The 25,030-nt window shown below is 37.8% G+C and overlaps 1 protein-coding gene across 1 annotated transcript; it reads left to right on the forward strand.

Moving 5' to 3' along the window:
• Window positions 1-2,145: 2,145 nt before the first annotated feature.
• On the forward strand, window positions 2,146-7,416 carry IL2 (interleukin 2). The gene is made up of 4 exons (XM_032632667.1): window positions 2,146-2,339; window positions 2,433-2,492; window positions 5,113-5,259; window positions 7,041-7,416. The coding sequence occupies exons 1-4, from the start codon at window positions 2,193-2,195 to the stop codon at window positions 7,149-7,151; spliced, it is 465 nt and encodes a 154-aa protein (XP_032488558.1). The 5' UTR covers window positions 2,146-2,192; the 3' UTR covers window positions 7,152-7,416.
• The last annotated feature ends 17,614 nt before the right edge of the window (window positions 7,417-25,030 follow it).

Below are 25,030 nucleotides of genomic sequence, written 5' to 3' on the forward strand. Positions count from 1 at the left end.
ATTCGGTTTAAAGTCATGTTTCTTCTTCAAAATTCTTCATATTCACTTTTCTTGAGGCAGCAATCACCTATTACCTGGGATTACACCTGTCTGTGTATGGCTGCTCTATTACACATCAGGTTGTTTGAGAAAGAACACAAATGGTAAGAGTGTGGGCTTTGGAGTAAGATTATTCTGGTTTCAAATCCTTGTTCTGCCCTAAACTGGTAGTAAGGGCTAAATAACCTAGAACAAATTATTGAACATCTCTGATCTTCAGTTGTCTAATCTACAAAATGGTACCATCACTTCACAGGTAAGGCTTAAACTAGACGGTGCGCCTGCGCATTTTCTTTCTATCTACCTGACAGCATCATAGGTGTTAGATAAATATGTTTAAAGAATAGACAAGAAATGAATAAGGTAGTAAGAATGGAGAAGTTACAAGAAATGTCTTTGAAGAAGGATTTCCTCAGTTTAAATTAGCAGTATATATCTGTACCATCATTCAGGCAGTCAGTGCATTACACTGCAGACAAACGAACACAATCCTAAGTATCCTACCTGATATAATGACTACAAAAATACTGATCTGATGTTATTTAATAACTATTATTGTTACACTCATAGTGTCACAGGTGCTTTAGAAGCTAAATCTAAATCTATTAAAGAGTGAAAACATATAAACTAGAAACTTGTGGACTGGTTTATATATGGCACACATAAAGTCTATTATAAAACTGGCATCAATACCCTTGGATGCAAACGCTTTTCTGAGTATTTGTTTGTCACAAGGTTTTGCAGTACTTAATTTTTTCATAAAGGTGCTCCAAGAATTGTAATGGATACCCCTCCTGGTATTCTATTGATTGAGTTCTGGCTTCTGTATTTTAAGAGTCATGTTGGAATAACTGAGCCCAAATACCCCTGCTCTGAGGACTGCTCTCACTCCACAAGACACACACACACACACACAAACATACATGTTCCGTGGCTCACCATGGCCTCCTGGACTGCTTATTACCCTGCCTTTTGCACCCCCAGCCACAATAATTAGGCCAGTATTGGATCACCACGAGCTAGTCACATCATCTTTCTCCTAAAGAGTGAACAAATGGTATCCAGAAATTCCAGTTAGTGAGCTTCCTATAAACAAATAAACTTGGGGATCCCTATTGTTATGCTCGTTTTCTGCCTTATATTTAAAGAAATATAAGCAATCTGTTCAACAGAGAGAGAGAAAGAAATGAAATGGACATGAAGAGGGAGAAAGATCTAATAACTCAGGTGGCCCCTGAGAGACTGAGAGGAAGAAAAAGCATCCTTGATTCTGGCAACATTCCAACTCTCACTATATCCCCTTGATGCCCATCAAAAAGGATAAAGGAGCAAAAATAAATCTGTAGAACAAATGACCAAAAACAACCCCCATTAGCATTAGTAGTGTCCTTGTATGCAAACCCTTTTCTGAGCATGTTTGTTAAACACCGTACTACTAAAAAAAAAAAAAAAAAAGTACAACAGACATTAAGAGATTTAAACAGATACAAGAACATGTTAAAATTAAAATAGCATAAAACAGTGCCTCAAGCTCAGTATTTTATGTATTCTAATTTTAATACCTCTCTAGCTGATTGTATAAGAAGTAATCTAGCATGTTGTATGCATTAGCTCAGTCATCGTGGAGATAAAAAGGTAAAGCCATCCTGAAACAGGAAACCAATATTCTTCCTGTTTAATCAACAAATCTAAAAATTTATTCTTTTCAACTATTTATTCTTGCTCTTGTCCACCACAACATGGTGTTCCACATAGTTTTATGACAAAGAGAAATTTTTCATGAGACTCTTTTGTATCCCCACCCCCTTAAAGAAAGAGGGAGGAAAAACTGTTTCACACAGAAGGCGTTAGTTGTATGAATTAGAACTGCCACCTAAGTGTGGGCTAATGTAACCAAGAGGGATTTCACCTACATCCATTCAGTCAGTTTATGGGGGTTTAAAGAAATTCCAAAGAGTCATCAGAAGAGGAAAAATAAAGGTAATGCTTTTTGCCACACAGGTAGAATCTTTGAAAGTATGTGTAATATGTAAAACATTTTGACACCCCCATCATATTTTTCCAGAATTAACAGTATAAATTGCTTCTCTTGTTCAAGAGCTTCCTATCAGCCTCTCTAATCACTACTCACAGTAACCTCAACTCCTGCCACGATGTACAAGATGCAACTCTTGTCTTGCATTGCACTAACTCTTGCACTTGTGGCAAACGGTGCACCTACTTCAAGCTCTACAGAGAACACAAAGAAACAAGTGCAGTCATTGCTGCAGGATTTACATTTGCTTTTGAAGGAAATTAATGTAAGTTTATTCCCTTTCTTACTCAAATTATTACATTTAATTTTTCTAAGTGGAGTTTCTTTTTTTTAATAACAGTCTGTTATGCTTTCTCAGAATTACGAGAACCTCAAGCTCTTCAGGATGCTCACATTTAAATTTTACATGCCCAAGAAGGTAAGTACAACTTTCTACATTCATTTACATTTTAATAGAATTGAAAGTAATGTGAAAATTTACAAACTACCTGGATTAATAGCACTTCATCTGAGGAGAAGAATTAGTAACCTCAGCATCTTTTTGAAAAAAACCAAGTTTGCTAATGAGCCTCTGAAAAATGGCTTTGCCAATATTTTCTTTATACGTACTTATGTGTGTTTTGGGGTAGAGGGAATGGGAAGAAAAGAATAATATTCTCTTTATTGCTCAGACAGTTTTAAAAAAGATTGTGCTGACCTACTGTTTTATTTAAAAATATAAAACTCTAGAGATACTTGATCATATCACTTTACCACTCAAAGTAGCAAAACTGATTATCAGAGGGCCCACTTTAAAATAAATCCTTTACTGTTTTAGGAAAGATTCTTAAGGATCTATCTTTGAGAGGCAGCATAGCAGTAATCCGTAGCACAGATTCTAGGGCAGGTTATTTAAACTGAAATCTCAGCTCTGCCATGTCCAATCTTTTGTAACCTTGGGCAAGTTACTCTCTTTGTGATTCAGTTTCTTACTTACTTATGTAAATGATAATTGTATATACTTCATATAGTTTTGTGAGGATTAAGGAGTAAATGTAAAGTACTCAGAACAGTATCTGGCATATGGTAAACACCATATAAGCATTAGCTATTAGAAGTAATAATAAAGACAAAATTCTTCCTGGAGAGTGTAAAGTAAAATTTTGGACTTACACATCTTTCATGTCAATAGACCTAGAGACTTCTGATGCTATATGACTTACATTCCAAGACTAAAAGCTTCATTGGTTGTCTGGGGATTCAGACAGCTAAGCATCATCTAAGCTCCTAGAGCTACACTAGTCATGTAAAATTTCCTAGTCGTCATACCAGTCAACAGATAATGGGCAAAATCTGATGCTAAGAAGAGCTTGTCCCTGGGTGAACAGCCCAGAAAAAAAATGGGATTTAAGGGTAATGAATGCAATCCCACTGACCCACTTCTTATAAATTCGAGGAAATTATACATCAAACTACCCCTTTAAAAGATAAAAAGGAGATAACTTAGAGATGCTCCTCCAACTTAATCAGAGTCACGTAACTCTTACCTCCAGCAGCGTAAAGACACTAGACTCTTTTTTGAAGGAAAGAGCTCCAAGTTGCTCATGCCAAAAACTTAAGCCCTGAACTTGTAGAATTTATAGTAGCAAGTTGAAAGGGCGTTAGATGAAAATGTCATAAAATGTATGTGGTGTATTCCTACCTCTCCTTTTAAAAAGTGTTAAAAAATAACACCAGATTATGTGCATAATTTAGAGGGTGGTAGAATTCTTTGAAATCTAGCAGTTTCTAAATGACAACGCAAAATCTATTTGAAACTAAAAGTAATGTGATAAACGCCATTCATTTGTTCATTTTACAACCATTCATGTTTGCAAAAGAATTTAGAGAGCTATAAAAACATTTAATTCAAAGGTTGTTATGTTAATGTTATAAAGAAAAAGAACTGAAATTTAATCCTGGCTCCACCTAGTCATATGGCCTTGGGGGGAAGACATTGAAATTCTGAGATTTAGTTTCCTTATTTGTAATATGGAGATAACACACTGCATTACCTATCACAAAAGGTGGCTGTGAGACTTGGGCTTCTTTAGGACAAAACACTTTGAAATTATAATGTACCATAGAAGTATGAAATATTATCATTATATATAGAAGTGTGTTGTGTGTGTGTATTTGTATGTGTATATGTCTAAATTAGGAGGCCCATCCAAAAATCCTTCAAATATTGTAAGCTTTTATTTGATTTGGACAAATCATTTTAAAAAATATATCTTAGGGCTTCTCTGGTGGCGCAGTGGTTGAGAGTCCGCCTGCCGAGGCAGGGGACACGGGTTTGTGCCCCGGGCCGGGAAGATCCCACATGCCGCAGAGCGGCTGGGCCTGTGAGCCATGGCCGCTGAGCCTGCGCGTCTGGAGCCTGTGCTCCGCAATGGGAGAGGCCACAACAGTGAGAGGCCCGCGTACCGCAAAAAAAAAAAAAAAAAAAAAATGTATCTTAATGTACTTATTATAGAAAAGTAAAAAATTAAGATGTAGTTATATGTGCCTTGCTATACTGACCCATTACTAAATAGCTACAACTAACTAATCCATCAAGTGTTGGAACTGTGACAGATGGCATCCAAGAGCTCCCTCTGTCCCTAACATTCTATGATTCTCAACTCTTAGATTATTAAATATTAGAATCAGAGAACGTGATCCTATACTTCCACATTATGACTACTCTGATTCTAATAATTTCTCTGCAGACTGGAAAATAATTCAACCTATATTGGTGATTTACATTTGGGTGCAGAAATGTTGACTTTTTTTCGAAGTCAAATTAAGCTGAAATTAATGACTCATTATTTGTTAACAAACAGTTAATGCTAACTATGGGCAGCTGAACTCTCATTTTCCAGTCTTATAATGTTGGTCCATCTTTATAGCAATGATGAAAACAGAGAGAATGGTAAAAACTATATACTGCCTCTGTTAATACATTTTGATATTAATTTCTGATTCTGACCTTTAGTCAGGGCAAATTGACCTGATAATTACTTTTATTATTATTCAAGGCTACAGAATTGAAACATCTTCAGTGTCTAGCAGAAGAACTCAAACCTCTGGAGGATGTGCTAAATGTTGCTCAAAGCAAAACCCAGAACTCGATAGATATCAAGGATTTAATGGACAATATCAACAGAATAGTTTTGACACTAAAGGTAAGATATTACCTTATTTGCTCTCCTGGAAACAAAATAAATGGAAGGGTGTTTTAACATGGTATAACATTTTTGGTGTTAGTGAAGTACTCATGCATTTTAAGTCCACTGTGAACATAACTCACTTGTATATTAGGTGGAGCTGGGAAGTGTAAGCTAGAGGGCTTCCACCTACCATCCATTCAGGGACAAGCCCCCACCGCTGCACTCTGTCACCCCTCACATGAACACAAAATTGGGAGTGGAAGAAGACACTGAATTGAATTTCACAGAAAGCAGACAGGTTTCATTATATATTTTTTAATTCCTTCAGATCATTTTCCAGAATAGCTAATTCTGATTACCTGAAAGACTTTTTAAATGAGATTTTCCTATCATCTGGTGGAAGAACTGAGAGATTTGTCTAAAAAAAAAAATGGCAACCAGTAAAATGGCCAATGGACCAGATAATTAACTTTTTATTTAGAAGTAATACTCACTTTCAGGACCTCAAGTATTTTTAAATGCATAGGAAGCATGAAACATACAAGGAACTTGGGTGATGTGAGGAATTCATGGCTCTCTTTTCTCATCCATCTGCCAAAGTACAAAATCCATAAATTAATAGATATCCTAAATAAACAGCATAATTTTAATTACAGTAGAACCAACTTTCTAAAAGTATGTAACTCTAGTTGTTTCCAAATAAGAGTCACTTTATTAGTAGACAGTCTCTATTTAATTTAAAAAATACATTGAGATCAATGTCATCTACCCATTGATAGACTCAGTTTACCATCTATGTCAATAATTTTGCTCTAAAATTCTTGACCAACTTCAGAAAAACTCATTCTAAATTCTAGATGCAAAATTAATATAAAATTACATGAAAATCAGAAAAAGCAAGATACTTTAAAAAATGTAAGCCCCCAAGAGGTTATAATATTTAAATAACTATATGTAAGAGGGTATATAATACTGCAATAGTTTGTTTAAAGGGAATACTTTATCTCACTTGATTTATGTTTCCAGGATAGGAATTACTTCAAATTTGAAAAAGTCCCCCCTTTCAATCTCACTATATATCAAAATATTTTCTTCTTAGCTTGTCAGCCAGAGGTAGAGTTGAAACAGTTCCTATCAGCAGAGGAGGTTAATTTCTAAAAAGTCAGTCCACAGAATTTCTAATGTTTAGATTTCTAAAAATTGGGAAATTTATCTGCACTGAGGTGGGGTGGGATTCGTTATGAGTATTTTTGAAAACGTTCTTCATACAAATTTCCCCCCAAAGCTTATCCTAACTTACTCTGGGCTGGTTCCGTCTTGCTTTGGGGAAAATATGAGGAGATTCACTCAAGCAGACTAATAGGAGATTTAAGGTTTAGAAATGAAGAAAGTATAATGTGCTTATCACTGTAGACATGTAACCTATATTTAGATACAGATATAATTCGAGAGGAAAAGAGGTTTAATAACTTTAATTCTGCATGCAGCACTTAATGAAGTATTTGTCTAAACCTGTTTTAAAATGTTTATTGTACAAAATTCAGGAAAAAAAATCGTGTTCATTAAGAGTGACAATTAACAAATGAGGAAAATTTCAGTTTTTATGTCACTATCACTGGTATCATAACATATAACTTTGGCACATCATTTTGATCATTTCAAGAAAATGTGAATGGTTAATATGTTTAACATACTTGAAAATAAAGGCCATAAGTCTATAAGACTTCAACTGAAAATATTATATATAAGGTAAACTACCTTGAACTAAAACAAAATTAAAATGTTTTCTTTTACAGGGATCTGAAACAAGATTCACATGTGAATATGATGATGAGACAGTAACCGCTGTAGAACTTCTGAACAAATGGATTACCTTTTGTCAAAGCATCTACTCAACAATGACTTGATAATTAAGTGCCTCCCATTTTAAATGTATCAGGCTTTCTATTTATTTAAATATTTAAAATGTATATTTATTTTTTGATGTATGCTTTTCTACCTTTTGTAACTATTAGTCTTCAGATGATAAATATGGATCTTTTAAGATTCTTTTTGTAAGCCCTACGGGCTCTAAAAAATTCACTTAAATTATTTATCCTAAAGTATTTATTTTTATGTTGAATTGTTAAAGATAATGTCTATGTAGGTCAGTTAATAAAATTATTTAATAAAAACAAGCCCAGATATTTGTTATTCCGGGAATAGCACAGAGTGAGCACTAAAATATTTCTGAATTACTCATGTAAACTCACAAGACGGTTAAGATGCTTACAAAAGTCACTCTTCCCCTGAAGAGGTATGTGGAATACAGAAATGGGTTTCTCAAAGCTCTTGCTTTCTCCTTTCATAAGTTGATTAGACTCTTAATTCTAATCTGAGACTACCTCATCAAATTATACTATTTTCCTTCTCCAGGTCATGCCTTAAATTTAAATAACATGCCAAAACAAAAACATTCTTGAAACCCTTTATATGATTGGTGTGTCTTTCTATCCATTCTCCAACATCTTATACCTTGCTCTCTGCCCTCAGGAGGCTCACCTGTTTGACCTATTATCAAAGCTCTCCCCTGCCCTTTGGCTTTCCATTGGGTCCTGCCACTGGGGAACCCTGGTAGGATGTCTGAGGGACAGAAGAGATTCCCCTGACATTCCCTATGGAGTAGCCACTGGATGGTTGTGCCTCTCGACCAAGGAACCCAGTTTCTCTCAAGGTGGCTCTCTTGAGACTTTTGCTTTCTGAGTTCTGCTAACCTTTCCCTCCACTCCTCCCTTCCAGCCTAAAGATGGTAGCACTTATACTATTACCAGCTCCAGGGTGCTATACTATTCCTTGCAGTTTCCCTGTATGCTGACCATAGCTTTGTAAATTGTCTCTTTATTAGGTTCTCCTTGAATTATTCTGAGTATGCCATCTGTTTTCTGAGTCAGACACAGTACTTGTACCAGAAATAGTCCTAAGAAATAGATCCTCAAAATAGAATTCTGGGACCAGGTTGTTCATATATTCAGGGAATACAACAAAATAAGGCCATGAGAAATCTATGGGATGTAGCATCCTGATTTTTCAAATTATTATCAGTGGTAGCATAGGATGAAATGCAGATAGAGAGCAAGATGTGAGATGAAATGACTGTGACATTTAATTGCTACAGCAATAATAGTTATAAAAGTTGTGATTATCACCTGTATACTTCTGACAGTCTCAGAGAATGAAGGGAAAAAATTAGTTATGAACACACAATTAAAGACATTCATGGGCAACCAGAAGTCCTCACTGGCAGTTGTGAAGGAGTTCATCTCTTGTATATATATAAATCATAGGGTTTATATGGCAGAGAACAAAGCAAAGAGTCTAATGTAAGATCTGCAAAGAGCTAGTGCCACTTAAAAGCTTAAGCCCTCCAGGTCTCCTACAGTAAGGATGGGGAAGGAGTGGGACTCTGAGATATGGGATGTGGATGTTCTGCCAGACACAGAGACTGAGAACCTTAAACATCTGTCTTTCCTGTTGACAGAGGCAACTCCTCTTCTTTAATAGAATCCCTTGTGAGGAAAAACCACTCCTTTACTTAAAAACCTTCCAATGACTCACAAATTGAGGACAATTTTCCTCAGAACACACCTCTACCATCCTTCCTTGCCTCCATGCCTAAAATGGGAGTTAAGATCTCAACATTCTGGGGCAATGAGATACAAAGTGTTTAGACCAATGGGGATGAAAAATAAGCCATGTTTGGGCTACTTTAATTGTGATGAATGCAACTCCCTGGGACTCCGAATTTAATGATAACTTGCAAATGGCATTAACAGCTGGTTGAGTAAATGCTGGGACTCTGCAGTGGCCTCTTTTAATGATGTTGAAATGCCTGAGCTTCTTGGTAGAAGATGGAGTCCAAAGGACCAGGGAACTGGAAATGTTGAAATGGATCCATTAGGTACAGTCTTCTCATCTTGCCCAGGAAGACTTTAGGAAGTACACTGGTAAGAGGGACACTAGCATCCACCAGAGTTCTGTGGTGGTGTTTTCATTAGGCCAGAAATGACAGACGGTGCTGCAATGGAACTGGTTTCCCGGATCTCATTGGGTAATAACGTAATCCTGGAATGATAAAGGCCAGGTGACAGCACTTAGCCCTCAAAGACAAAATGGAAGCAATCACCACAATAAACCACAGGGCAGAGTGCTAATCAAAGTGTTTTATCCAAAACAGATCTTAAGTGGTGGCTACCTGATTGCAAGATCCCTAAAAATTAGAAGATTCTAATTCTGTTGGGCAGAAATGAATGAAAGTCACCATAATTGGAATTCATGACCTGTTCCAAGTTCCTGGATTTAAGCCACTTCATATACCTGGTATTCCTGCCTCAGAAGGGGGATGCAGAATCCCTTTAAGGAAGGATACTGTAATATGGCCACAGATGTATACTGCAAAAAATTTCCCCAAGCCATTCTGCAAGAGATATTTACAAAGAGACAATTTGCTGAAGAATGGGAACTATCAAGATATTCTGGGGGCTATTAGATAATGGCCCTGAAGGACCCTATAATTCTGAAACTCCACTGTGAGTCACCAGTCAGAATGGGGACTTAGCCTGATGGAAGATTAGCCCAAGTCCCTCTCAGGAGGTCCCAAAGGGATCACAGACCCTCCTGTAGCACACCCCCATAGTGGCCAAGGAGCTGCACTGTTCAGGACTCCCTTCAACAGAACATATTCTCCAGGGAGCATAGGTGACTGACAGTCTCTAGCTATTGCCATTTGCATTTACATAACATGGGCAATAGAATATGTTAACTGTCTTGTCCCAGGGATATATCAATTTTACTGCTTTCTATCCTAATTAGTCTGGAGAGTACTTGATCATCTTACTATTTCAAAGAATATCATGTGGGTCCATTACATTGATGCTTTTATGCTAACTGGATTTGTTGAGAAGTAACAAGTAGGAGTAGTGCCTGAGTAAGGTGAATGTGCGTTAGAAGAAGGGTGACAAGTTCAGGGATGTGTCACAAATATGAAGTTTCTAAGGGTCCACTAGTTTCATGCATGTTAGGAGTTTCCTCTACAGTGGAGGGCAAGATGCTGTGCCTTGAAAGGCCAATTACAAAGAGGTACAGAGCTTGGTGAGCCTCTGGGATTTAAAAGAACGCTACATTTGCTACTCTGACCCATTTTTGAAGGGTAACTCATAAGGCTGTCAGTTTTCAGTGAGGCCCACAGCAAGAAAGGGCTACATAGCAGGCCCAGGCCTCAATACAAATTCTTCAGCCACATGAGATTTATGACCCAGCCGACCCAGTGTTATTCAAAGTGTTTGTGATAGAGATGTTAAAAGCCCGGAGAAAGTCCCCAAGAGATAATGACCACACAGTCCTATAGTTTTTAGAAAAGACCACACCCTACACTGCAGATACTCCATTAAAAGCAGCTCTTGGCTTGTTACAAAACCCTGGTAGAGACAAATGTCTGACCATAGGACACCAAAAGATTATGCAACCTGAACTGCCCATCATGAACTAGTTATTAACTGATGTACTGAAACATAATATTGGACAACAGAGCACATTTCACTATAAAATGCAAGTGAGTAGTATAAACAGGTCCAAGAGGGACAAGTCAACTTTATCAGCAGGCAGTTTAGACTTTCATGGTATGCGGTATAACCCCGCTCCTTCAGCCTACTCCTTCGGCTTCTTGCGGAGTTCCCTATTAAAAAATTGAGGGCCTGGTTCACAAATAGATCTACACCAGACGCTGGTATCAGGCAGAATGGATGATCCCAGAGTAATAACCCTATGCAGATTTGTACATTTGGTTACCCATTTCATATTAAAGGAGAAATGGACAGAGGTTTGGATCTAGAATAGACTGATTTATGGGAAGTGACAAATGAGATTGCCAGATGACTGGGGGTATGAGGAAGAAAATGGAAATGGAAAATTGGTGAGAGGGAGGTCTGAAGAAGATGTATGTGAATGGGCAGAGAATCTGAAGATATTAATGTCCCACTGTAAAGCAGGCTGTCATTATTCAGGTGGACAAGATGACCCTTCCTGAGGATGCCAGCCAGCCTCTTTCTTTGGCCAATCCAGTGCTTATTCAATAGGCTCATGAACAAAATGGCTACGGCAGCAAGTATGGAGATATGCATGAGCCCAACAAAACGGTCTTTCACTCACAAATACTGATCTGGCTACTGCCACTGCTGAGTGCCCAACCTCCCCAAAGCATAAGCCAGTGCTGAGCTTTCAATATGGCACCATGTCGCTGAGGAACCAGCTGGGATTGATTATACTGGACCTCTTCCACTGGGGCATGAACAATGTTTTGTCCTCAAAAGGATAGATCCATGTTCTAAACACAGACTTTCCTTCTCTGCCTCAAGTGTTCTGCAGCACCACTGTCATTAGATTTACAGAGTGCCTTATCCATCACAACACTGCCTCCAACCAAAGAATACAGTTTATGGCGAAAGAATCATGAGCATGTGGCAAGAGGATCATGAGCATGGATTTCACTTATCTCCCTACATGCTCTACCATTCAGAGGCAACTGGCTTGGAAGACAGTGAAATGGCCTGTTGAAGGTTCAGTTATGAACCTGCTTGGAAACAGTATTATGAGGATCAAGTGCAGAATGCTCCATCTGTGTTAAATCAGCAGCCAAAATATGGTACAGTCTCCCCCAGAGCCAGAGTGCACAGGTCTGGGAATCAAGAAGTACAAGTAATGGTAAGCCATCTCATTATTGTACTAAATGACTCACTCGAAAAATTTTTTTTACCTCCCATTAATAAAACCTTAGCTTGGTTAATATTAAGGTCCTAGTGCTCAATGAGACACGTGTCTACCAGGAACATTAACTTCTATCAGAAAACTGATTAACTGGGAGCTGAGACTACCTTTTGAGCAACTGGGGGCTTTTCATGCAGCTGAACCAACAGGTACATATCGTACTAGCAGAGTAATTGATTTTGCTGACAAGGGGAAACAATTCCTGCTACAGAACAGACGTGACTGCTACACAATAGGTAACACTGTATTTGGAACCCAGGAAACTCAGCGGGGCATCTTTTAGCTCTCTCTTTCCAATTGTACTGATCAATGGAAAAACGTACCAATCCTCAAAATGCAAGAGCACCAAAGATTCAGATTCCATAGAATTGAGATCTGGAGTCTACCACCAGGCAAAGAATTCCGCCCAGCCAAAGTAATGGCAGAGAATAAAGGGGAACATGCAAAGAGTATTGAAAGAAGGTAGCTATGATTACCAACTTTCATGACTGTGAACTTTCATGACTACCAACTTTCTCGGCTATTGAGCAGAGACCCAGGTAGTTATTTTACTTGTTTTTCTTTTTGGGACTTCATATAGTCTCACTTTCTTTATGTGAAAAGTACTGGTGGTGTGCCTAATATTTTAAGTTTCAGGAAAGTATCGCTGAACGGACATTACCCCACGATGATACCAAAATTGATGGAATTTCAAGTGTCTCCTTTGCTTGAGATACAAACTTTTCTCCCAAATGAAGAAAGAGAGTATCTGTTAAGGAACAAAGGAAAGGGGTGAACTGTGCCAGGTATTTCCATTTTCCCCTTGACAACCTGACATCCTCTTGACCCTAAGCTGACTTACATACATTAATGTGCTTTCCTGCCTTCTGGTTTCTAGCTGAGTTTGGCCAAATCCCTGGTAAGAGTTGGATGAAGGATCATCTCTGGATGGCCTCAGGATGGCTTACCAAAGGTCATACTCCTCTCAATATAGCCCTTTCTTTATGACCCTGACCTTCATTTTTCTAGTAATCTCCTCCTCCCTTCAAGCCTAAGTGTGGTACCAGCTCCCCTGTGTGAGGACAGCAACCAGCGCAGGCAGGTATTACAGGTTACATTCCTCATGAGAAAGAATGTGGACAACAGACATCCTGGCTTTTTTGCTGAGGCTATTTTCCAAATTATGGCACAGGGAAATAGAACTCAAGTGGCAGACCTATGAGGAAATAAAAGTAGGAGTTCAGGGTTGTCAAAGTGAATGGGATTTGAGAAGCAAAATAGAGGGAACTGTGGAAAAGGACCCCATCCATATATCTACATACAAATTCCCTTCAAGGGCTGATCTGTCACCTGCACATGCACAGGTTAAGACACCTTCCAACAACCAAAAGAAATGGCAGAGAAAAAGCAGGTATGAGGCAAATGAGCTGTGTGGTGCTGAGGAGACACAGACTGGAGTTTAAGCTCTGCCATGGGGGAAGGGTCTAGTAAATACACCAGAATTTAAGATGAGAGAAAAGAAGGGGCAAGGCTCTAGGTAAATGAGCCTTAGAATAAGGCCATCTGAAATAAACCAGCTCTCACAAAGCCTAAAACCAGGATTCAACAGGATGAAAGGTATCCACCAGATTCTACTTGCCTTCTCAGGACAACATAATCTGCTTTAAAGCTAACATCATCAAATCCACATCCAGAGCCTCTATAATATTTCATCCACATGTAACATCAAAAAATTATGAGGCATGCTAACACACACATACATTCAAAATTATGAGGCCAAAACCAATAAAAATCTTCAACGAAGAATTCAGATATAGTTATAAGTCACAGACTTCAAAATAACTGGTTAATATGTTGAAGAAAATAGGGCATTAGTTCTAAAATATAGATAAAACTACAATGAATTTTGGCAGAAAGCTGAAATATATTTTTAAAAAATCTAATGAACATTCTAGAACTGAGAAATACAGTATCTGAAATTAAGAAATCACTAGATGTGTTTAAAAGCATTACTGAACATAGCAGAAGACTCGAATAGTGATCCAAAGACAGGTCAATCAAAAATAACCAAACTGAAGACCAGAGGAAAAAAGGAAGTAGAAACAAAAAGAACGTAAGAAACAAGTGGAACACAGCAAAAAGATCTAACATACAGGTAAATGGAATCATAAAAGGAAAGGGAAAAAAGAGGAATAAGCTATATTTGAAGATATAAAGGCTAATAATTTTCACAAACAATTGAAAGACATTTACCTACAGATTAACGAAGCTCAGTAAAACCCAAGCAGGATAAATACAAAACAACAAAAAACACCCATACAAAACCCTCCAATCCACACCTAGGGAAATCACAGTCAAATTGTTGAAAACCAAAGACAAAAAGCAGTCAGTGGGAAAAAAGGTATTGCCTTCAGCAGAACAATAATAAAATTATTGGCTCATTTTTCAACAACACTTACGGAAGCTGGAAAACAATGGGATGACATACAGGTGATAAAACAAAACACATAATCATCTAGAATTCTTCTCAGAATTTGTTAGAAATTTAGGTGAAACAGACATTTCAGACAAAATTCTGAGAAAACTAGTCAAAAGCAGACCTGAACTATAAGTACTTCTAAAGGAATAACTTCAGGTTCAAGAGAAAAATCCCAGATGGAAACACACAACTGCAAAAAAAGAAATGAAAAGTACCACCCTGGGTAAATAGTAGCTAATTAAGATGACAACATGTCTTGTGGCATTTTAACATATGAATAAGTAAAATATTTGACAGCAAAAGAACTTAGGGCAAAAGATAGTAAGTGGCATTAAAATGTTACATTAAAAACTTGCATTGTTTGGGAAGTGCTAAAAGAATAAAGTTTAAGTAGACTGTAGTAAGTCAAATTTGTGTATTATAATATACAGCAACCTCTAAAAGAATGTATAACTAAAACGTAATACAGGAGAAAATATTAAAAATACACCTAAAACGATAAGATAAAAAGAATACAGAGAAGCTATAGGAACAAAGAATGAGACAAACAGAAAACAAATAGCAAGAATAAAGACTTAAACCAAATTCTATCAATAATCTCATTAAATATAAATTAAGAAAAACTCCAATTAAAAAAAGATTGTAAGATACAATAAACGTCAATCCCAATTAATGGATTGGGAGTTTGGGGTTAGCAGATGCAAACTATTAAATATAGAATGGATAAACAATAAGGTCCTACTGTACAGCACAGGGAAGTATATTCAATATCTTGTGATAAATCATAATGGAAAAGAATATAAAAAAGGAATGTAAAAAACAAAGTTGATTCTAATATTTAAATTAAAAAAAATAAAAGTAATCATTTTAATAAACATATATCGACTACTTGTTTAAAAAAATACCAACTATACACTGGTGTTTATATAAAAAATACTTTAAATAAAAAGACAAAAAAGGTTAAATGTATAAGGATGAAAAGAAATTACAATGCAAACACTAATCAAAAACAAACAAAAAATCCCCCAAAATACAGAGGTAGCTTTATTAATTTTAAAAAGGGGACATTAAAGCAAGAGTTATAATCAGAGATAAAGGGAATTTCATAATGATAAGAGTTCATTCCACAAGAAGATGTAACAGTTCTAAATTTGATTCATCTAATAATTCCATAGCTTCAAAATATATAGAAGACTTCTGCTTCCAGCCTTGACAGTATAACTGGTACCAGACTAACCCTTCTCTTATAAATAACCATTAAAGTGGGGCATTAAAGAACAAGCAGTAGAAAATGTGACACCTAAGGAACTGGCCATAAAAAAAGGTAAGCCCTACACAGAGCAGAGCAACCTCACAGAGCTAAAGAATCAGAGAGTTTCAAGGTTACTGAAGTAAATGAAATTCGTGGCACAACATACTGGAAATAAGACAGAGGTACAGAGAAGGAGCTACAGAAATATGTAGAGAAAATTCACTCACTCATTCATTCATTCATTCTTTTGCTGAATACTAAGCTGTGCCTATTTTAGGGGTGAAGAGTCTACAAGACTAGACAAAGAACAACTAAACAGGAAAGAAATGTACACTGAAAAACTGTTACCTAAACAATCACTGAAACTATGTATAGGATTATACATACATACAATCCTATGTATAGGATTAGAAAAAGCTCAAATTCCAACAACCCAGAGTACAGAAACCTTGTTGAAAAGCTTAGAAGCCCTAGAAAGTGCCTCAGAAGTTGGACTAATCTAGCCCTAGTGTAAAGGCTACTCTAAACTTGTCCTAATAAAGCTTAAAAGCAAGCCTTGAAAGACTCAAGATTATTCACAAATAAATTAATTCCATTCTAGAACTAAATTCAACACTGTCTAAAATAAGCCAACAAAATGCAGAAACTCAACAATGAAGCATCAAAAATATCCAGCAAAACCCAAAACTGACCAGGCATGTGAAAAAGTAGGAAAAGGTGACCTATAACCAAGAGAAAAAATAGCTCAATAGAAACAGAAGAAACATGACAGAGGCAATGGAATTAGCTATTATAAACATGTTTAAGACTTAAAAGACAAGCCAAACACAATGAGGGGACAAATAGGGAATCCAAAAGAGAAATGGAATCTATAAAAATGAAAACTAAAACTGCTAAAAAAAAAAACTATAAAAATGAACCAAAGTCGTAGAACAGAAATTCTATTAACTGAAAAATATATGAAATTAAAAATTCACCAGATGGGATTAACAAGAGATTAGGCACTGAAGATCAATGAACTCAAACATACTATCCTAGAGAAACTACAAAACTAGAGAACAAAGAAAAAAGTAAAACTAAATGATTGTTTTATAATATCAAGTGGTTTAACATATATGTAAATAGGAATACCAGAAAAAGAGGGCAGAAAAAATTTTTAAAGAAATAGTGGTCTAAAATAATGGAAATTGAATCTATAATTTAAAACATTCCCATGGGGGAGAGCTTCAAGATGGCAGAGGAGACGTGGAAATCGCCTTCCTCCCCACAAATACATCAGAAATACATCTACATGTGGAACAACTCCTACAGAACACCTACTGAACGCTGGCAGAAGACTTCAGACTTCCCAGAAGTCAAGAAACTCCCCACCTACCTGGGTAGGGCAAAAGAAAAAAGAAAACACAGAGACAAAAGTATAGGGACGGGACCTGCACCAGTGGGAGGGAGCTGTGAAGGAAGAAAAGTTTCCACACACTAGGAAGCCCCTTTGCGGGCAGAGACTACGGGTGGCGGAGGGGTGGGAGCTCTGTAGCCGTGGAGGACAGCGCAGCCACAGGGGTGCAGAGGGCAAAGCGGAGAGATTCCTGCACAGAGGATCGGTGCCGACCAGCACTCACCAGCCCGAGAGGCTTGTCTGCTCACCCATCGGGATGGGTGGGGGCTGAGAGCTGAGGCTCCGGCTTCGGAGGTCAGATCCCAGGGGGAGGACTGGGGTTGGCTGTGTGAACACAGCCTGAAAGGGGCTAGTGCGTCACAGCTGGCCAGGAGGGAGTCTGGGAAAAAGTCTGGACCTGCCCAAGAGGCAAGGGACCACTGTTTTGGGGTGCGTGAGGAGAGGGGATTCAGAGCATCACCTAAAAAGCTCCAGAGACGGGCATGAGCTGTGGCTATCAGCATGGACACCAAAGACGGGCCTGAAATTCTAAGGCTGCTGCTGTACCCACCAAGAGGCCTGTGTGCAAGGACAAGTCACTATCCACACCTCTCCTCCCGGGAGTCTGTGCAACCCGGCACTGCCAGGGCCCCAAGATCTAGAGACAACTTCACCTGGAGAACACACAGCGCAACTCAGGCTGTTGCAACTTCACACTGGCCTCTGCCGCCACAGGCTCACCCCACATCTGTACCCCTCCCTCCCCCTGGCCTGAGTGAGCCAGAGCCCGCGAGTCAGCTGCTCCTTTAAGCCCGTCCTGTCAGAGAGGAGAACAGACGCCCTCAGGCAACCTATACGCAGAGGGTCCAAATCCAAAGCTGAACCCTGGGAGCTGTGCGAACAAAGAAGAGAAAGGGAAATCTCTCCCAGCAGCCTCAGGAGCAGCAGATTAAATCTCCACAATCAACTTGATGTACCCTGCATCTCTGGAATACCTGAATAGACAACGAATCATCCGAAAATTGAGGTGGTGTACTTTGGTAGCAACGATATATTTTTTCTTTTTCTCTTTTTGTGAGTGTGTACTTGTATGCTTCTTTGTGTGATTTTGTCTGTATAGCTTTGCTTTTACCATTTGTCCTAGGGTTCTGGTTTTTTTTTTTATCGTTTTTAGCGTTTGTTATCATTGGTGGATTTGCTTTTTGGTTTGGCTGCTCTCTTCTTTCTTTCCTTTTATAAAAATTTTCAATAATTATTTTTTAATATTTACTTTAATAACTTTATTTTATTTTTCTTTCTTTTTTTTTCTCTCTTTTATTTTGAGCCGCGTGGCTGACAGGGTCTTGGTGCTCCAGCCAGGTGTCAGGCCTGTGCCTCTGAGGTGGGAGAGCCGAGTTTAGGACATTGCTCCACCAGAGATCTCCTGGATCCATGTAATATTAAACGGTGAAAGCTCTCCCAGAGATCTCCAACTCAAAGCTAAGACCCAGTTCCACTCAACGACCAGCAAGCTACAGTGCTGGACACCCTATGCCAAACAACTGGCAAGACAGGAACACAACCCCAACCATTAGCAGACAGGCTGCCTAAAATCATAAGGTCAAGACACCCCAAAACACACCACTGGAGACAATACTGCCCACCAGAAAAACAAGATCCAGCTCCATCCGCCAGAACACAGGCACTAGTCCCCTCCAACAGGAATCCTACACAACCCACTGAACAAACCTTAGCCACTGGGGGCAGACACCAAAAACAATGGGAACTATGAACCTGCAGCCTGTGAAAAGGAGACCCAAAACACAGTAAGTTAAGCAAAATGAGAACACAGAGAAACACAGCAGATGAAGGAGCAAGATAAAAACCCACCAGACCTAACAAATGAAGAGGAAATAGGCAGTCTACCTGAAAAAGAATTCAGAGTAATGATAGTAAAGATGATCCAAAATCTTGGAAATAGAACGGAGAAAATACAAGAAACGTTTAACAAGGACCTAGAAGAACTAAAGAGCAAACAAACAATGATGAAGAACACAATAAATGAAATTTAAAATTCTCTAGAAGGAATCAAGAGCAGAATAACTGAGGAAGAAGAACGAATAAGTGACCTGGAAGACAAAATAGTGGACATAACTACTGCAGAGCAGAATAAAGAAAAAGAATAAAAAGAATTGAGGACAGTCTCAGAGACCTCTGGGACAACATTAAACGCACCAACATTGGAATTAGAGGGCTCCCAGAAGAGAACAGAAAAAGAAGGGGACTGAGAAAATATTTGAAGAGATTATAGTTGAAAACTTCCCTAATATGGGAAAGGAAATAGTTAACCAAGTCCAGGAAGCACAGACAATCCCATACAGGACAAATCCAAGGAGAAACATGCCAAGACACATATTATATCAGACTATCAAAAATTAAATACAAAGAAAACATATTAAAAGCAGCAAGGGAAAGACAACAAATAATGTACAAGGGAATCCCCACAAGGTTAACAGCTGACCTTTCAGCAGAAACTCTGCAAGCCGGAAGGGAGTGGCAGGACATTAATTAAAGTGATGAAAGGGAAGAACCTACAACAAAGATTACTCTACCCAGCAAGGATCTCATTCAGATTCGACAGAGAAATTAAAACCTTTACAGACAAGCAAAAGCTAAGAGAATTCAGCACCACAAAACCAGTTTTACAACAAAGGCTAAAGGAACTTCTCTAGGCAGGAAACACAAGAGAAGGAAAACACCTACAATAACAAACCCAAAACAATTAAGAAAATGGGAATAGGAACACACATATCGATAATTACCTTAAACGTGAATGGATTAAATGCTCCAACCAAAAGACACAGAGTGGCTGAATGGATACAAAAACAAGACCCATATAGATGCTGTCTACAAGAGACCCACTTCAGAACTAGGGACACATAGAGACTGAAAGTGAGGGGATGGGAAAAGATATTCCATGCAAATGGAAATGAAAACAAAACTGGAGTAGCAATTCTCGTATCAGACAAATTGACTTTAAAACAAAGACTATTACAAGAGACAAAGAAGGACACTACATAATGATCAAGAGATCAATCTAAGAAGAAGATATAACGATTGTAAATATTTATGCACCCAACATAGGAGCACCTCAATATATAAGGCAAATACTAACAGTCATAAAAGGGGAAATCGACAGTAACACAATCATAGTCAGGGACTTTAAAATCCCACTTTCACCAATGGACAGATCATCCAAAATGAAAATATTATTAAGGAAACACAAGCTTTAAATGACACACTAAACAACATGGACTTACTTGATATTTATAGGATATTCCATCCAAAAACAAGAGAATACACTTTCTTCTCAAGTGCTCATGGAACACTCTCCAAGACAGATCATATCTTGGGTCACAAATCAAGCCTTGGTAAATTTAAGAAAATTGAAATCATATCAAGTATCTTTCCTGACCACAACGCTATGAGACTAGATATCAATTACAGGAAAAGATCTGTAAAAAATACAAACACATGGAGGCTAAACAATATGCTACTTAAAAACCAAGAAATCTCTGAAGAAATCAAAGAGGAAATCAGAAAATACCTGGAAACAAATGACAATGAAAACATGATGACCCAAAACCTATGCGATGCTGCAAAAGCACTTCTAAGAGGGAAGTTTAGAGCAATACAATCCTACCTCAAGAAATAGGAAACATCTCAAACAACCTAAACTTACACCTAAAGCAATTAGTGAAACAAGAACTAAAGAACCCCGATGTTAGCAGAAGGAAAGAAATCATAAAGATCAGATCAGAAATAAATGAAAAGAGCAAAGATCAATAAAACTAAAAGCTGGTTCTTTGAGAAGATAAACAAAATTGATAAACCATTAGCCAGACTCATCAATAAAAAAAGGGAGAAGACTCAAATCAATAGAATTAGAGATGAAAAAGGAGAAGTAACAACTGACACTGTGGAAATACAAAGTATCATGAGAGATTACCACAAGCAACTCTATGCCAATAAAATGGACAACCTGGAAGAAATGCACGAAATCTTAGAAAAGCACAACCTTCCAAGATTGAACCAGGTGGAACAGAATAGATAAACAGACCAATCACAAGCACTGAAATTGAAACTGTGATTAAAAATCTTCCAACAAACAAAAACCCAGGACCAGATGGCTTCACAGGCAAATTCTAACTAACATTTAGAGAAGAGCTAACACCTATCCTTCTCAAAGTCTTCCAAAATATAGCAGAGGGAGGAACACTCCCAAACTCATTCTACAAGGCCACCATCACCCTGATACCACCACCAGACAAAGATGTCACAAAGAAAGAAAACTACAGGCCAATATCACTGATGAACACTGATGCAAAAACCCTCAACAAAATACTAGCAAACAGAATCCAACAGCCCATTAAAAGGATCATATACCATGATCAAGTGGGGTTTATCCCGGGAATACAAGGATTCTTCAACATATGCAAATCAATCAATGTGATACACCATATTAACAAACTGAAAGATAAAAAACATATGATCATCTCAATAGATGCAGAAAAAGCTTTCAACAAAATTAAACTTCGATTTATGATAAAAACCCTCCAGAGAGTAGGCATAGAGGGAACTTACCTCAACATAATAAAGGCTGTATATGACAAACCCACAGCCAAAATCATTCTGAATGGTGAAACACTGAAACCATTTCCTCTAAGATCAGGAACAAGACAAGGTTGCCCACTCTCACTACTATTATTCAACATAGTTTTGGAAGTTTTAGCCACAGCAATCAGAGAAGAAAAAGAAATAAAAGAATCCAAATCAGAAAAGAAGAAGTAAAGCTGTCACTGTTTGCAGATGACATGATACTATACATAGAGAATCCTAAAGACGCTACCAGAAAACTACTAGAGCTAATCAATGAGTCTGGTAAAGTAGCAGGATACAAAATTAATGCACAGAAATCTCTTGCATTCCTATACATTAATGATGAAAAATCTGAAACAGAAATTAAGGAAACATTCCCACTTACTACTGCAAGAAAAAGAATAAAATACCTAGGAATAAACCTACCTAAGGAGACAAAAGACCTGTATGCAGAAAACTATAAGACACTGATGAAAGAAAGTAAAGATGATACAGACAGATGGAGAGATATACCATGTTCTTGGATTGAAAGAATCAACATTGTGAAAATAACTATACTACCCAAAGCAATCTACAGATTTAATGCAATCCCTATCAAACAACCAATGGAATTTTTCACAGAACTAGAACAAAAAAATTTCCCAATTTGTACGGAAACACAAAAGACCCCAAATAGCCAAAGCAATCTTGAGAAAGAAAAAAGGAGCTGGAGGAATCAGGCTCCCAGACTTCAGACTATATTACAAAGCTACAGTAGTCAAGACAGTATGGTACTGGCACAAAAACAGAACTATAGCTCAATGGAACAGGATAGAAAGCCCAGAGATAAACCCATGCACATATGGTCACCTTATTTTTGATAAAGGAAACAAGAATATACAGTGGAGAAAAGATAGCCTTTTCAATAAGTGGTGCTGGGAAAACTGGACAGCTACATGTAAAAGAATGAAATAAGAACACTCCCTAACAGCACACACAAAAATAAACTCAAAATGGATTACAGACCTAAATGTAAGGCCAGACACCATAAAACTCTTAGAGGAAAACATAGGCAGAACACTCTATGACATAAATCACAGCAAGATCCTTTTTGACCCACCTCCTAGAGAAATGGAAGTAAAAACAAAAATAAACAAATGGGTCCTAATGAAACTTAAAAGCTTTTGCACAGCAAAGGAAACCATAAATAAGACCAAAAGACAACCCTCAGAATGGGAGAAAATATTTGCAAATGAATCAACTGACAAAGGTCTAATCTCCAAAATTTACAAGCAGCTCTTGCAGCTCAATGTCAAAAAAACAAACAACCCAATCCAAAAATGGGCAGAAGACCTAAACAGACATTTCTCCAAAGAAGATATACAGATTGCCAACAAACACATGAACGGATGCTCAACATCACTAATCATTAGAGAAATGCAAATCAAAACTACAATGAGGTATCACCTCATACCAGTCAGAATGGTCATCATAAAAAATCTACAAGTAATAAATGCTGGAGAGGGTGTGGAGAAAAGGGAACCCTCTTTCACTGTTGGTGGGAATGTAAATTAATACAGCCACTATGGAGAACATGGAAGTTCCTTAAAAAACTAAAAACAGAACTACCATATGACCAAGCAATCCCACTACTAGGCACATACCCTGAGAAAACCGTAATTCAAAAAGAATCATGTATCACAATGTTCATTGCAGCTCTATTTACAATAACCAGGACATGGAAACAACCTCAGTGTCCATCGACAGATGAATGGATAAAGAATATGTGGCACATATATACAATGGAATATTACTCAGCCATAAAAGGAAATGAAATTGAGTTATCTGTAGTGAGGTGGATGTACCCAGAGTGTTTCATACAGAGTGAAGTAAGTCAGAAAGAGAAAAACAAATACTGTATTCTAACACATATATATGGAATCTAAAAAACAAAAAAGGTTATGAAGAACCTAGGGGTAGGACAGGAATGACGCAGATATAGAGAGACGGGGAAGGGCAAGCTGGGACGAAGTGAGAGAGTGGCATGAACTAATATATACGCTATCAATGGCATGGACTAATATATACGCTATCTATGTAAAATAGCTAGCTAGTGGGAAGCAGCCACATAGCACAGGGAGATCAGCTCGATGCTTTGTAACCACATAGAGGGGTGGGATAGGGAGGGTGGGAGCGAGACACAAGAGGGAGGAGATATGGGGATATATGTATATGTATAACTGATTCACTTTATTATAAAGCAGAAACTAACACACCATTGTAAAGCAATTATACTTCAACAAGGATGTTTAAAAAAAAATCCCCATAAAGATGGTCCAAAATAATGGAACATTAATCTATAATTTAAAACATTCCCATAAAGGAAACTCCAGGCCTAAACCGCCTTTCTGTTATAGTCTTCCAAATATTAAAATAAGAAATACTAGCAATCTTACACAAGCAATCTGAAAGAGTAGAAAAAGAAGGGACACTTCAAAAATCACTCTTATTGGGCTTCCCTGGTGGCGCAGTGGTTGAAAGTCCGCCTGCCGATGCGGGGGACACGGGTTCGTGCCCTGGTCTGGGAAGATTCCACATGCCACGGAGCGGCTGGGCCCGTAAGCCATGGCCGCTGAGCCTGCGCATCCGGAGCCCGTGCTCCGCAATGGGAGAGGCCACAACAGTGAGAGGCCCGCGAACCGCAAAAAAAAAAAAAAATCACTCTTATTAGGCCAGCATAACGTTGACACCAAACTAACATTATAAGAAAGAGGAAATATAGGCCAATAGCTCTGATAAACATAAATGCAAAAAACAGAACTTTAGCAAATAAAAACCAATGTTATATATGAAATGTAATATATGTGACTAAATTGGATTTAATCCAGGAATGTAAAATGGGCTTGATGTTTTTTAAAAAATGTAATTAATTCATCATATACAGAGAAAAAACCAAATCGATATAGACTACATGAATCAACTCAATTGGTATATAAAAATCAGTTAAGAAACTTAAAAATTAACGGTGCTCAGAAAACTAAGAATAGAAAGGAATTTCCTTAATCTGAGTATCTTTGTCACAAAACCACAGCCAATATGTTAATAATGAAATGTGGGACACCTTTCTCCTAAGTTCGGGACTAAGACAAGGGTGTTCATTACCATTTCTAGTCAGTGGTATAGTGGAGGTTCTAACAAATGTAATAAGACAAGGAAAAGAAGTAAAAGATTAGAAAGGAAGAAGTAAAATTACTTTTCACAGATGTGATTGTACAAATAGAATGTC

The sequence above is a fragment of the Phocoena sinus genome, chromosome 5, assembly GCF_008692025.1.
Source record: "Phocoena sinus isolate mPhoSin1 chromosome 5, mPhoSin1.pri, whole genome shotgun sequence".
In the NCBI taxonomy this organism is placed as follows: Eukaryota; Metazoa; Chordata; class Mammalia; order Artiodactyla; family Phocoenidae; genus Phocoena; species Phocoena sinus.

Excerpts from the sequence above, each read along its gene's own strand:
- IL2 (XM_032632667.1), top strand. The coding sequence starts at position 2,193 with ATGTACAAGATGCAACTCTTGTCTTGCATTGCACTAACTCTTGCACTT. Across the intron at positions 2,340-2,432 it reads TGCTTTTGAAGGAAATTAAT|AATTACGAGAACCTCAAGCT; the intron begins GTAAGTTTATTC and ends ATGCTTTCTCAG. Across the intron at positions 5,260-7,040 it reads GAATAGTTTTGACACTAAAG|GGATCTGAAACAAGATTCAC; the intron begins GTAAGATATTAC and ends TTTCTTTTACAG.